A 15,483-nucleotide genomic window follows, 5' to 3' on the forward strand; every position below is an offset into this window, starting at 1 on the left:
GCACCACAAAGTTAGGACCGGAATTTTTGTGGTCGAAAAAGGATTGCAACATTATTTTTATTTTTGCCTTAAGTAGCAGTAAAGATTAATTACAAAATGTAAAATTCGAATCTTAACTGCAAAAAAGAAATCATTGGAAAAATGTAGAAAATGGTGCCCTTAGTGCTGCAATATAAAATATTTAATTTTTGCTAAGTATTTATGTTTGCATGCATGTCGAAAACACATATTTTATGATTTATGTAAGAATTTCACATTTTCAGTATAACATTTCCGTATAAAAATCCTTGCTTCGATGAGGCAACAGTGCTTACTCGAACATCATCAAATGCTCTTGCCCTAGAAAAAGCAACATTCAACTAACCATAAAGAAAAACGTGGTCTGTCATAGCATAAAAAACCTTAGTGAAAGCTGTCTCCGACGTGAAACACAAAGCATACCGTATCTCCAATAGCATTACCGCCGAGTACTTTAGCATCGACACAGTTGTTGTAAAGACTTAGTCGAGTGCCATTACTTAACCTTTTTTGTGTTTATGTTTCTTAATAACATAAAAATGAATTTAATTTAAGAAAATGAGGAGGCATACCTAAAGATCTAAAACAATTTAAAAGATCTACCGGAAATTGTTTCTATTCTTCCTGATTATCACGCACAACATCATGTGCACTAAATTAATTTTTTATTCACTCGGCAATAACGCCAACACCTGATCGTTAATGATAAATGAATCATCATTTGTACTTGTTAGTATTACAGATATTGTCATACTTTTTGGGTGAAAATCCCTAAACAAAGTATTAACCATACATTGATTTTGTTATTACTCACAATTGGATGGCATTCCAATTGCACCTTGGAATGGTGGTTGTTCCCGAACAAGTAAAGCACCTTTCCCGAGTTGCAGAGCCGTGCAGCAAATTTTTGTTCTCCTGGCCTTGTTCTCATGTTTGAGTTATTTTAAATTCTGTAACCATGTGCAATAGTGGAGAACCTTTCAAGCATATATCAACAATTTCAGTTGGTTCAGCCAATAATTGTGGAAAATCACCAACGTTACCTCCAAGTGGAAGTTCGCTATTGTAAATGTCTCTATTAAGGCGATATATTGCATGTCAAGCATGCTTAGGCATCGTGGAAGATTCAGCTAGTTCTCGTTCACCAACTTTAGCGTAATTGTAGTGTATTGAGGAATTTAAATGGAAACTTTTTATTATCTCACACCTATATAGATAAATCTCTATTTATTGTTTTGTATGATATTTGAAAGAAGGAAGAATTTGATTAGACTTGAATGTCTAATTTTCGTTTGACACTATTTTTATTTAGAGTTTTGTTTTTGTAAAAATTTAGGGTCACTAAGACACCTGGACATTCAGGGTAAATAAGCAAGCACTACTTCTTCGACTTGACATAAAGTTTAAGTACGACATTTAAACGCACGATGAAAGTGATTGTTAAAGAAGATTGAAACTGAAAAAGTAATTTAAACGCTTTTGAGAGCCAATTGAGCTAAAATACTTACTTTACTTTACCTTGTAGCACACCCCAATAGAGGCTTCGCCCACTTTGTGTCGACAAGTTTTTGCCACTTTTTGCGATCTTTTGCGTATTTTTCTGCGGTACCAGGGGAAAGTTGAGTGTCTTCTTAACCAGGTCAATCGATCGTTGGTCTTCCTCGTCTTTGCGTACCTACGAAATCCTCTATAAAAGCTTTCTTCACTATACTGTTATAAGGCAGTCTACAGACATGACCGAACCATTCGAGCCTTTTTTGCGAATGATCTTTGAGCCGAAATTCAAGTTAGTTATTTTTTTGCCGCTGAAGAAACCTCACTGGGAATTCAGAATAATCAAGTTTTTGAATACCGCAGAATGACCGCAGAATAATGTTGTGTTGTGATTTTCATGTTCTCAAGATAATCATAAAGAAATTTATTATATTTTTCCAATTTAAGAAATCAGACCAAAAGGCGCAATAAAAAAGAAGTAATTTTTATAATCATTTATTCTCTTTTATAAATACAAAATAGATAACTAATAAATATTAATAAAAAAATAAATATGTAATTCCGTCCTTACAAATGACTAGTGCAGTAAAAGCCTAATTTAAGTGACGTTGTGCTAAACATTATACAGGCTTCCATCGATTTAAAAATATTTACACTCCAGGAAGTGTGTATAATTCACCCCGTTCACAGCAGCTTCGAGCACAACTTTTCTTCACACGTAAACGGTACCAGTTGTATCGGTGTTGACAAGCTCCGTATTGAACTCTCCATTTGCAATACCATTGGCCTGCTTTGTCGCTATGGTTTAAGCACATTTCGCTATCAGGACCAGTGCACAAGCCACAGGTGCGACGGCACACGTTACCGTACGATCCGCATAGTTTAGATTTTTTAAATTGAACAGAGATGCAATAATAAGATGAATCTCCGCATACTGAAATCAATATAAATATAAGTTATTATAAGTAATTTTAACAGGCGCATTTAGACTATAAAGCAATACACAACACAAGGATTCTTACCTCCAGTCGGAGGGCTTGTTGATCGAGTCGTGGTAGTAGTTGTAGTAGTTAAGGGCTTAGTGGTCAGCGTTGTAGTTTTTGTAGTAGGTCTGGTGGTTGTGGTAGATGTTGTAGTCGAAGTTGTAGTAGTGGTTGGTCGTGTCGTTGTAGTGGTTGGTCGAGTGATTGTGGTAGTTGTGGTGGTTGGTCGAGTGGTTGTGGTGGTTGGTCGAGTGGTTGTGGTGGTTGATCGAGTGGTTGTGGTGGTTGGTCGAGTGGTTGTGGTAGTTGTGGTGGTTGGTCGAGTGGTTGTGGTGGTTGGTCGAGTGGTTGTGGTAGTTGTGGTGGTTGGTTGAGTGGTTACAGTGGTTGGTCGAGTGGTTCTGGTTGTTGGTGCAGTGGTCGTGGTTGTAGTGGTTGTAGTGGTGGTAGAAACAGGATTTGAGCATTCATAAAATAAATTTAATTGTAGAACATCTTTCTCTGTCAAAACTTGTCCACCAAGTATTAAAGAAGGATCTTGTTTCCAAACAATCGTTGGACCGTTACCGTTGGAGAAGGCACGACTAAAAATGAACAAATTATTTTTTTAATTAATACAATAAAAAAAAACATGAATGTTACAGCAGAGAAATTTCTTAAAAACTTTGACTGCAATTTTAAAAATTAGAGACATCCCATAATATACTTACTTGCCGTAGTGCATCACTGATTTAGGGTCGTACGGCACACCCAAACTGTCCGTGTCATGTCTGTTAAAGTTATGTTCTAAGCCTGCAAACAAAGTCGATTATTATTTTCACCACTTAACAGGTTCAAAATCACTATGCTCCCTTGCAATTACAGTAACAACTTACCAGGTTGTACATTTTGAAGGTTAATGGTAACAAATTGATCTCGATCAGCTCTTGATTGTTCATGATAAACTCCAAGTGCGTGAATTACTTCGTGTATAATAATTCCTGAGAAAACGCATCCGTTGCTTTGAAGTGAAAGATCTTGCTTTCTACCAGTACGTCCAATGAAAGACCAACATCTAACGAAGGAAAAGAAAAAAAGATTAAATGCTAAACTACGATCAATTAGTACCACTGTTTGAGACACAGTGAATGGTAGTAACCAACTTACCCAGAACCAGGAAACATCGCAACATGAGCAGTTGGTGCACTTCCGATGGAATGTTCCATAAAACGTATGCAAGTTCTGGAGGCAATAATATTAATCGCATTTCGGATGGTTGTTTTCTGTGCAAACGCTGTAGAAAAAGTGACATGGTTAGTCGTAAATTTGTTGACATTTCTAAAACTTGATTAAAATTGAAATATTGTCAAAAATATCTTACAGAAATCGTTGGATAATGTGTAATGGAATTCGTTGTTCGGCCATCTTAAACCTCTACTTCGTTTCGTTAAGGCTCTTCTTTTTCTTTTGTGTCCAATGTCATTCTCCATCATGTCCAGCATTTGTTGCTGTGTTAATCTTTCGTCTCCATACAGTAATTCAAAATCTGGATTTTCGTTGTTGACAGTCAATATATCATCCATAGCAGAACTCTCTTGTTTTAAGTGAGTGGGTATACTCCCAATGACTAAAATAGTATAACGAAAATATAATTACAATATCCTTTAAAAACATTTGTAAAATATGAGCTCTGTATCAAATTAAACTTACCAGAAATGTTTACTGCAATCAACAATGCCAGTAGTAGCTTCATGTTGATTCAAGTAGACTTCTAAACCTGTGATCAATGTTGATTTGTTTTATATTAGCTTGCAAACCGCTGTCTTTACTACAACGATTTCTCGATTCGGATTGTGATTTATTTGTAGTGTTTGCAGCCTTTTTATACAAAAGGGATGGATGTTTTTTCCGGTAATTATACATGTAGAGGATGCTTTATGATCAATAAATTGTGGACATCCTTGCTAATTGTGTCTATCAAGAAACTTAATTTTGTCATGAAGAGAACAATTACCGATTAGTGGGTACAATATTTTCAGATTTTTTACAAGTCACTGGCGTCACGCAAAATTAACGAAATTTCTTTTTTAAACTCGGGTAGTGTTATGCATTATGAATTAGTCAGCTACAAAATCTGCATTGCGTTGTTGTTACTCCTATTGTCTGTAAAAGTACTTTTTTGATGAGTTGCTTTTGTTGTTACTTCATGATCGCATCTTTCGGATTTAGACGCTTATAGGAAGTAATATAATTGTTAGTCATTAAGGACAACTGACAAAGGCAAAATGAATTAGTTGCTTCATGAAGTTAACGAGTTTCCCTTATCAGATTACTCGTGTGTTCAATTCCTTTTTTAGAAAACGAGTAACCCTTTTTTTTAACCTTAACCGTTATTTCACTATTGATCTTATCTGATGGACAAGCATGTCTGACTCCTTTTTGATATTGTGCTTAAATTTAATTAAAAATAGAGAATGCGTCTTTGTCGTGAGCATTACTCATAATTTCAGGTTTACCAGCTATTTATCTACGCAGCTGATTAACTTCTTTAAATTCTATGATACATAAAGCTCTTATTCTTTTGTGTATTTTTCAAAAAACACCAACATTTTTCAACTACGGTGCTGAGTCAATCCGTATTCCTTTCTATCTTATCGGGCGGTATTTTTTTCAATGTACACTCGTCATTATAAACGTGTAACAGGCTTATCACAGCTACAATAACATGATACATACTATAATATAGATGCAAAATGCTTGAATTCTCCTCAATCATTTTAATAATGCTAGAGATCCGCCAGGGTAGAGTTTCTATTAGTTATATGCATTTACTTGGATTACTAGGTTAGCGATTCAACTAATTTTTGCTATCTTATACTTATACCCGAAAGGGCACCGGAAATGTAATTCGGAAGAATAACTTATATTCTCTTTAACTTTAGTGTATTCTTAAGCGCACTGTACTTTTGGTTACCGGAAATAAAATGCTAGAACCAAAATATTAAAAAGTTTGTAATGGCTTTTCCTAGATTACTAGGCTTGAGTATTCTGTTAAATGCAATAATAAAAAAACATAGTTCATGTCAAAACATTTTCGGACTGTAACATTGTCCAAAGATAACAAATAGTTAAAGATGTTAAGATGGAATTGTGACACCAGGAGAAGAATGTATGCGAACTCTTTCAAAACTTTTTTTGAGGAAAGATTAATCATCAGGCAAAATAAATTTCGTATCGTGCTGCAGCAACAGCTTCCTTTGTAAAAGGTAATTTCCACAGATATGATTTCATATTTGTTAACAGGATAAAAACAAATTATTTTCAATTGCCTTTTCTATACATTAAAACCAAATCAGGATATCCCAGCAGCAAACATTATCTCTTATTCTTTCTTATAAGAAGACCACCAAACCTACCATTAAGGAAATTTATCACTACAAAAGTTAATTACAATCATTAACAAGTGGGTTGACAATATGTCTATACTCAGGGTTTTTTTAATTGGATAAACAACTTTTATCGATCCTATCTAGTTACGAGACATTATTGTTGATACACAAAATAAAGAAACAAAGCAAACATGGAAGTGTGGGAGTGTGAGTAACGTGATTTTTAAGACCCCCTTGTGATTCAATTTCTAACGGCTGGCTCTTTCAAAAAAATTCTTTAAACGGCTTGCTAGTAACAAAGGCGTGTTTAGTAGTTGACTTTAAATGAGCTCACGACACTAAATTTAAAGTGCGCTGGATTGGGTACTGAACCTGACACGTTATGCGTAGAAGTTAAAAAGCGCTACCACTACATCACCACACTAAAAAAGTGCTTTAGCGTATCAATTGGCTGAAAATGTACTCATGGTAAAAAGTAATCTTCGGACTTTAGGACATCGTTTCTCTTACTGGACTTCTTTCATTTATTGTTAGTCGTTATCCCGTAGAAAAACCCACGGAATTCTGCAGGTGCTGCTAGTAGCTGCCATGTTTAGCACACAGACGAAGAGTTGATATTATAGTATAGTCTACAATCAGGAACGTAGTTAATGGAACTTGCTGCAAATATATTTTATATGCGGTGGATTCCCCTCTTTTTCCACTTTTAATGTTAATTAAAAGCTGAGAGCCGTGAGGGCTGAATAACGAACATTCAAAGAGGGGAGAGGGGGTAGCACAGTGTCTAAAATTTTGAAGACCGGTGAAATTACTAAAAACTGAAGCCGTCCCATTACATTATGTCCCACATTGTAGGTTTGATCTTCATTCAGCGTGTATATAACATGCCAACTTGTAAGAGTATTCAGTAATAGTTTGTGTCTTTAAGCATAGAAACAAGAACAAAAATATACATTTGTGAGTCTCTATGCCCTTATTCTGCGTGTTTAAAATGGTAGGGCGCAGTTTTATTCCTTAATTCCAGCAAAAGGAAACATTACTCTGCTAGGGGTTCCTGAAATGAGGTAATTCCATGAGTTAACCAATATTATAACCTCTACACAAATTAAGTTAAGTTATAAGAAGAATGAGCTTTCAATTCGGTTCAATTAGACGTCGTCGTCATAATTACTTGATGACGAACAAAAGATTAGCTATTACAACAATCAGTGCGAACCGTATTGATTTACTTAATTGAACCCTGCTGCGCCTATAGTCCATAATGCATGAACGACAACCACAAACAACCAACATGAATCATACCGAAGAGTACTAAACCACCAACATGAATCATACCGAAGAGTACTAAACCACGTTCGAAATTTAAGCGTGATTTGTTGAAGCGAATCAGTTTCAAATGGTTAACGATTTAAAATTTTTAACACACTGGACAATTAACCTTGCTAAATTTAACTCCGAGCTACAGTTAATGCTTCCTTTTATGTCATAGTGCATATGTTCTAGGCGTCTTTGTTTTTCTAAACCACTTCCACATAGGGTTTATTTCCCTACAGTTTAAAGCCACGCTATATTTAAAAACAACAATATTTTAACTCTTCCTGACATTTTTTACTATGACAGACGATGGTGTACTTTTCTCACTAGTTTTATTAGTTTTTGACACAGCAATAACCTACCATCAACAATAGGCACGATGAGATTGAAAATTGAACTGCTTGGTCAGTAAGATAATCATTTAGTTTACGCATATCTTGAAAAAAAATACTGTCTACTGTGACTCGCTTGTTATGAGAAGTTCCTATTGTTTTTATTTTTATTTTTACTAATTGTCCGAGTAAACGCTAACCTTCTAGGCTTTATAACGCAATTTTGTTTTACGTATAAATTAATAAAAACATTTTCTGAGAAGCATTCCTTTAATGATACAATAAGGCCTCTTCAAAACTTTTTTCTGCAAATTGACTACTAGAAATCTAAACAAGCTGCGCAAATCATTTTAGAATTCAGAAATTTCTTCACAGTAAATCCTATATAAGCAACCTGGAGACCTCTTAATTTTTTTTGATGCGACCTCTAGGTATTACTTTCAAGACTTGCTGCTTGTATGCAAATTTAATTCTCTTCACTACAGTGATTGCGGGTTGTTTGTGCTGAAAGGATACGATATTTCTTTAAGGTTTGTTCAAAGGATATCCTGACTTCAAGTATGAACGGATATCTTAACATATCTGTTCATTGCCGTAACTTCTCTAAGGAAAAGGTAAGTTTTATGGAGTCTCTAAATTTAGATGATTAATTTCTGTAACCATTTAAAGCTGTGTTTTATACGTAAACAGAGAAGGGATGCAATAAAATGAATATAATTTTCTTTAAAAGACCTTACTATTTGTTTTTATTGTTTACAAATGCAAGTCCAATTTTCGATGCCTGTAGATGATGTGTCATGGATTATTTATAAAATTGACAATTTTTCCAACCCTCAGTTAATTTGTTTATATCCTATGTCATCGACCAAAAAATGCAATTTAATTAAAAATAAATTAAAAACAGTAGTGATTGTATCTACAACATTAATTTAATTAACATCTAAATACCGTTATCACTATGCTTTCTTTTTATAACAAATCAATTGAAAGACATTGGAGGCAGACTAGATCATTTTTGATTAAACTTTCCGCCCATTTAAGTATTATGAATAAAGGCTAAAAGCGGAAAATGCCCAATAAATTGACTCATCACACGAAAAAAAATAACTTTCTCTACGTATAAGGAGAATCACAGATAGCTTTCTTTCAAATGACAAATTAAGAGTGATATGTGATCTTCCTGTAATCCGTACTGCGTTTCGTACTTCCGAGTGAGACAACAAACAGGATGTAAACATATCGTCACGCAAGAGCCTGGGAACAAGACATGCCATTTAAAACTATTCCCCAAAAATCTGATAATAGTGCACTTATTAATTGCTAATTGATCTCCTAATGGCATGAGTGATCTTTTTGTCTGGTTATAACAAGGATGTCCACAATTTATTGATCATAAAGCATCCTTTAACGTATATAATTACAGGAAGAAAGCACCCATCGCATCTATATAAAAAGGCTACAAGCGCTACAAGTGAATCACAATTCTCTGCATCAAGAGATCGTTGTAGTGAAGAGAGTGGTTTACGAGCTATTATAAAGCAAATCAACATTAATCATAGCTTAGAAAGTCTACTTGAATCAACATGAAGCTTCTACTAGTGTTGTTGATTGCAGTAAACATTCCTGGTAAGTTTAATTTGACATACAGCTCGTGTTTTACAATTCCTTTGAAAATATAATGCAACTTTACTTTTATTATACTCTTTTAGACATTTCGAGTATACCTACTCATTTAAAACAAGAGAGTGCTGCTATGGATGATATATTGACTGTCAACAACGAAAATCCAGATTTTGAATTACTGTATGGAGACGAAAGATTAACACAGCAACAAATGCTGGACATGATGGAGAATGACATTGGACACAAAAGAAAAAGAAGAGCCTTAACGAAACGAAGTAGAGGTTTAAGATGGCCGAACAACGAATTCCATTACACATTATCCAACGATTTCTGTAAGATATTTTTGACAATATTTCAATTTTAATCAAGTTTTAGAAATGTCAACAAATTTACGACTAACCATGTCACTTTTTCTACAGCGTTTGAACAGAAAACAACCATCCGAAATGCGATTAATATTATTGCCTCCAGCACTTGCATACGTTTTATGGAACATTCGATCGGAAGTGCACCAACTGCTCATGTTGCGATGTTTCCTGGTTCTGGGTAAGTTAGTTACTACCATTCACTGTGTCTCAAACAGTGGTACTAATTGATCGTAGTTTAGCATTTAATGTTCTTTTCTTTTTCTTCGTTAGATGTTGGTCTTTCATTGGACGTACTGGTAGAAAGCAAGATCTTTCACTTCAAAGCAACGGATGCGTTTTCTCAGGAATTATTATACACGAAGTAATTCACGCACTTGGAGTTTATCATGAACAATCAAGAGCTGATCGAGATCAATTCGTTACAATTAACGTTCAAAATGTACAACCTGGTAAGTTGTTACTGTAATTGCAAGGAAGCATAGTGATTTTAAACTTGTGAAGTGGTGAAAATAATAATCGATATTGTTTGCAGGTTTAGAACATAACTTTAACAGACATGACACGGACAGTTTGGGTGTGTCGTACGACCCTAAATCAGTGATGCACTACGGCAAGTAAGTATTTTATGGGATGTCTCTAATTTTTAAAATTGCAGTCAAAGTTTTTAAGAATTTTCTCTGCTGTAACATTCATGTTTTTTTTCATTGTATTAATTAAAAAAATAATTTGTTCATTTTTAGTCGTGCCTTCTCCAACGGTAACGGTCCAACGATTGTTTGGAAACAAGATCCTTCTTTGATACTTGGTGGACAAGTTTTGACAGAGAAAGATGTTCTACAATTAAATTTATTTTATGAATGCTCAAATCCTGTTACGACCACCACTACAACCACGACCACTGCACCAACCACCACAACCACTCAACCAACCACTCAACCAACCACCACAACTACCACAACCACTCGACCAACCACTACAACTACCACAACCACTCGACCAACCACCACAACTACCACAACCACTCGACCAACCACCACTACTACCACAACCACTCGACCAACCACCACAACTACCACAACCACTCGACCAACCACTACAACGACAAAACCAACCACTACTACAACTTCGACTACAACATCTACCAGAACCACCAGTCCTACTACTAAAACTGCAACGACCACTAAGCCCTTAACAACTACAACTACTACCACGACTCGATCAACAAGCCCTCCGACTGGAGGTAAGAATCTTTGTTTTGTGTATTGTTTATAGTCTAAATGCGCCTGTTAAAATTACTTATAATAACTTATATTTATATTGATTTCAGTATGCGGAGATTCATCATATTATTGCATCTCTGTTCAATTTAAAAAATCTAAACTATGCGGATTGTACGGTAACGTGTGCCGTCGCACCTGTGGCTTGTGCACTGGTCCTGATAGCGAAATGTGCTTAAACCATAGCGACAAAGCAGGCCAATGGTATTGCAAATGGAGAGTTCAATACGGAGCTTGTCAACACCGATACAACTGGTACCGTTTACGTGTGAAGAAAAGTTGTGCTCGAAGCTGCTGTGAACGTGGTGAATTATACACACTTCCTGGAGTGTAAATATTTTTAAATCGATGGAAGTCTGTATAATGTTTGCCATAGGGTCACTTTTAATTTACACTAGTCATTTGTTACTAGGCAGTTTTTTATCTGCTTTTTATCAATACTTGTTACTTATTTATTAATATTTATTACTTACTTATTTTGTATTGAAATGTTAGAATAAAATACTTTAATTATTATTAAAATTATTTACCCAGGATAGCCTCTTTAGCTCGTATTGGTACTGCAATCATAATGGGTCCAGCTACAAGGGTCCTAGTACATTTTTAAGTAATATTTGAGCTACAAAAGCAATGTGAATTTAGAAATTTGTCAACTACACAACCTCCTAAAGTATCAATCCTATTGTCATGACAAACTCTGAGCGCTGTTTGTTGTAATATTCTGTCTAAACTTTATCGTTAGATGTGGAATCATATTTATGGTTTCCTATTGCGGATATATGTGCCATGAAGTATAAGAAAACAAAACAATAAATAAACAACAGATGAACTTGATGTATCTTTCAGCGTGTATCTGTGCAGTAAAGCATTTGGCTTAGGCGATCATTTCGTTAATACACTAATTCAAAGTAGCTACTGGTATATATCTGTAAACAAGCAAATAACTGAGATACATTTTAGCGTTTTATACTTTGTGATTTTTGTGTAACAATAACAATTTATGGCAATAAATATTTTTGCATTTTCAAAACTTAAAACGCAGATATAAACCTTCTTTTTTTATTTTATTTATATATACTTAAGATAATTGTACATGTGAGCCCGGGGGTAGTTCCGACGCTCTCTATATTTATATGTTTTGACTAGTCGGTGGTTTTGCCCGTCCTTTATAAACTGCATTTCGTGTGTCTTTTCTAGATAGTAAAAAAAAAAAAAATCGGGGTTAGCAATTCGCTATTACTAGATTTGTCTTAAGGATTAGGCTGCCACAGGATAACAGATTTGATTAGTCCAAAAATCACCTAACCCATGTTGTCGTAACAGATAAGTTTTCGTTTCTCCTGTCAGCTGGTAACTCGCTTAATCGTTTGTAACAGAATATAGCTTGTCTTCTCATTGCAGTCAATACAATTATAGGGCCTTGCTCTATATCTAAAATCTGTTGATTATAATGGCGCTCTTTACTCTTTTCTTGGATTTGCATGCTTTTTAAATTTTGACATTTCTGTACCTCTCAGCGATCGGGCTAAAAACCCTTACACCTAAAAATGCTTTCAGTCCTAAAATCCCCTAACTTCAGTTGCCAATCTTGCTTCGTCTGCTTTATTAGATGTTGTTTCGTTCATGACTTCACCTGTCAGTTGTGTAAGGAATATTGCGTTGTGTTGAGAATATTGTGTTGTGTCAAGAATATTGTGTTGTGTCAAGAATATTGTGTTGTGTCAAGAATATTGCGTTGTGTCAAGAATATTGTGTTGTGTTGAGAATATTGTGTTGTGTCAAGAATATTGTGTTGTTTCAAGAATATTGCGTTGTGTCAAGAATATTGCGTTGTGTCAAGAATATTGTGTTGTGTCAAGAATATTGTGTTGTGTCAAGAATATTGTGTTGTGTTGAGAATATTGTGTTGTGTCAAGAATATTGTGTTGTGTCAAGAATATTGCGTTGTGTAAAGAATATTGTGTTGTGTTGAGAATATTGTGTTGTGTCAAGAATATTGTGTTGTTTCAAGAATATTGCGTTGTGTCAAGAATATTGCGTTGTGTCAAGAATATTGCGTTGTGTTGAGAATATTGTGTTGTGTCAAGAATATTGCGTTGTGTTGAGAATATTGTGTTGTGTCAAGAATATTGTGTTGTTTCAAGAATATTGCGTTGTGTCAAGAATACTGCGTTGTGTCAAGAATATTGTGTTGTGTCAAGAATATTGTGTTGTGTTGAGAATATTGTGTTGTGTCAAGAATATTGTGTTGTGTCAAGAATATTGTGTTGTGTCAAGAATATTGCGTTGTGTCAAGAATATTGTGTTGTGTTGAGAATATTGTGTTGTGTCAAGAATATTGTGTTGTTTCAAGAATATTGCGTTGTGTCAAGAATATTGTGTTGTGTCAAGAATATTGCGTTGTGTTGAGAATATTGTGTTGTGTCAAGAATATTGTGTTGTGTCAAGAATATTGCGTTGTGTCAAGAATATTGTGTTGTGTTGAGAATATTGTGTTGTGTCAAGAATATTGTGTTGTGTCAAGAATATTGTGTTGTGTCAAGAATATTGTGTTGTGTCAAGAATATTGCGTTGTGTCAAGAATATTGTGTTGTGTTGAGAATATTGTGTTGTGTCAAGAATATTGTGTTGTTTCAAGAATATTGCGTTGTGTCAAGAATATTGCGTTGTGTCAAGAATATTGCGTTGTGTCAAGAATATTGTGTTGTGTCAAGAATATTGTGTTGTGTCAAGAATATTGTGTTGTGTTGAGAATATTGTGTTGTGTCAAGAATATTGTGTTGTGTCAAGAATATTGTGTTGTGTCAAGAATATTGCGTTGTGTCAAGAATATTGTGTTGTGTTGAGAATATTGTGTTGTGTCAAGAATATTGCGTTGTGTCAAGAATATTGTGTTGTTTCAAGAATATTGTGTTGTGTCAAGAATATTGTGTTGTGTCAAGAATATTGTGTTGTGTCAAGAATATTGCGTTGTGTTGAGAATATTGTGTTGTGTCAAGAATATTGTGTTGTGTCAAGAATATTGCGTTGTGTTGAGAATATTGTGTTGTGTCAAGAATATTGTGTTGTGTCAAGAATATTGTGTTGTGTCAAGAATATTGTGTTGTGTCAAGAATATTGCGTTGTGTCAAGAATATTGTGTTGTGTCAAGAATATTGTGTTGTGTCAAGAATATTGTGTTGTGTCGACAAAGTGTGATAAACCACCTTTTTTTACAATAGTGCTAAATGTTCTAGATTAATTAAAAACAACTAGGACGAATCTTGACCAGGTCCCAAAAGAATTGTTTGGTCATTTGAAATTCTTTATCTTTGATTGGTTGAGTGATGCATCACATTTACGACTGTTTTTTTCATTTCTTTGGATATCTCTTATAATGTTCGTGTCTTGGAGATAACACTTTGCCTTGTCGTGTTTGAATTTCATATTATTTTTTTAATAATCTTGTTACGTGGCAATTGGGACATTTTCGTCTGGAACCTGCTCGGTCAAGACTTTCGAGTTGGAGATTTCTCGGTCTGTTGAATATTGAGATGCCTAAATCACCATAGCTGGTTAAAAGTGAAAAACTGCTTACTTTCTACTTTGTTAGAGTGAATGTCACCGGCTATAGATAGCAGGATTAAATTTGATTCTTAAAACGTCATTCAAGCGCTCCAATTCGTTGCTAATGTGAGTTATTGTTTGGTTGTAGAAGTCGAGCTTATTTATATCCTGAAGTGAAACGAGTATACGCTTCTTGAGGACCAAAATCTGAAAGCGTTGTCATCGGTTTTAGCGTCGATCTTGTCGTTTATGTAATAGCCGCTCCAATATCGTTTTTTGCCCTCTGACGTAATGTTGATGCCGCTACCTTAAAATATTTATTGGGCTTCTTTCAAGTACTGAGGGTGACGCTTTTATTTGCCTATTCATTTGATTTTACTCACCCCAAAGTGGTCGTCAGCCTAACCTACGTCTTTGATGTTGATTGTCCCTCTTGAAGTTTGCTTTTCGCATGCGGGATCATTAGGATGATGGCATTTGAGATTGATGGGAAAATAATTTTGGCGTTATGAAGAAACGCTTTATTGTTGATGGAATTAGCATAACCATGGAATTAGCATAACCGTCTCGATTTAAAAAACAGGGTAGCAATGGGTGTCCATGTGTTTTTATTTAAATCGAAGGTGCAAAAGAGTTTATTTGCAAAAGCGAATTACGCCTATACAGATGTGCGACATGGTTTACCTGTACTAACCGCTTAGGCTTAGGCTTTGTCACGAATATTTTTTTACATTTATGGTAACATTTTTTTTAAAATAATGAAATGTTAAAGAAAATTGTGTTTTTATTTCAGATAAAGTTGCAGGAAATATATGGTTTGGAAAAAAATGCACCAAGATTGTGTTCGCTTCGCTCCATTAACGACATACTGTATACGGCTATCTCTTTAATATTATGTTCAAAATAGTTTTTTCGGAAAATCTTTAGCTTAATTTTTAAAATCACGGCAGAACGCGAAAGAAAATCACAAATGCCATTTTGGTTTAAAGTGATGGTGTCATATGTGTAGGTCTCCTTATCTCTGCTAAATACTTTGTACCTATAGGAGTATTTATCTTCTGTATCTTTTCACATGTTAAGAAGAGAAATTATAACATTTTGTAGCCATGTATAAATCTTAAAAAAACCAATTCAAGTTTTTCGCCACAAATCAAGGCAGC

The 15,483-nt window shown here is 34.8% G+C and overlaps 3 protein-coding genes across 3 annotated transcripts; 2 read left to right on the top strand and 1 right to left on the bottom strand.

Moving 5' to 3' along the window:
* Nucleotides 1-2,466: 2,466 nt before the first annotated feature.
* On the bottom strand, nucleotides 2,467-4,072 carry LOC130647800 (hatching enzyme 1.2-like). The gene is made up of 5 exons (XM_057453781.1): nucleotides 3,856-4,072; nucleotides 3,642-3,768; nucleotides 3,371-3,549; nucleotides 3,206-3,287; nucleotides 2,467-3,079 (listed from the first exon to the last, which is right to left on the bottom strand). Exons 1-5 carry the CDS (start codon nucleotides 4,055-4,057, stop codon nucleotides 2,497-2,499), a joined length of 1,173 nt encoding a protein of 390 aa, XP_057309764.1. The 5' UTR covers nucleotides 4,058-4,072; the 3' UTR covers nucleotides 2,467-2,496.
* A 5,020-nt stretch (nucleotides 4,073-9,092) lies between these two features.
* Nucleotides 9,093-11,183, top strand: LOC130648028 (zinc metalloproteinase nas-14-like). Its single transcript, XM_057454047.1, has 7 exons — nucleotides 9,093-9,135; nucleotides 9,219-9,464; nucleotides 9,552-9,678; nucleotides 9,771-9,949; nucleotides 10,033-10,114; nucleotides 10,241-10,740; nucleotides 10,828-11,183. Exons 1-7 carry the CDS (start codon nucleotides 9,093-9,095, stop codon nucleotides 11,109-11,111), a joined length of 1,461 nt encoding a protein of 486 aa, XP_057310030.1. The 3' UTR covers nucleotides 11,112-11,183.
* A 1,217-nt stretch (nucleotides 11,184-12,400) lies between these two features.
* Nucleotides 12,401-14,018, top strand: LOC130648029 (uncharacterized). The gene is made up of 5 exons (XM_057454048.1): nucleotides 12,401-12,421; nucleotides 12,504-12,725; nucleotides 12,789-12,989; nucleotides 13,036-13,371; nucleotides 13,416-14,018. Exons 1-5 carry the CDS (start codon nucleotides 12,401-12,403, stop codon nucleotides 14,016-14,018), a joined length of 1,383 nt encoding a protein of 460 aa, XP_057310031.1.
* The last annotated feature ends 1,465 nt before the right edge of the window (nucleotides 14,019-15,483 follow it).

This window comes from Hydractinia symbiolongicarpus, chromosome 6 (assembly GCF_029227915.1).
Source record: "Hydractinia symbiolongicarpus strain clone_291-10 chromosome 6, HSymV2.1, whole genome shotgun sequence".
NCBI lineage: Eukaryota > Metazoa > Cnidaria > Hydrozoa > Anthoathecata > Hydractiniidae > Hydractinia > Hydractinia symbiolongicarpus.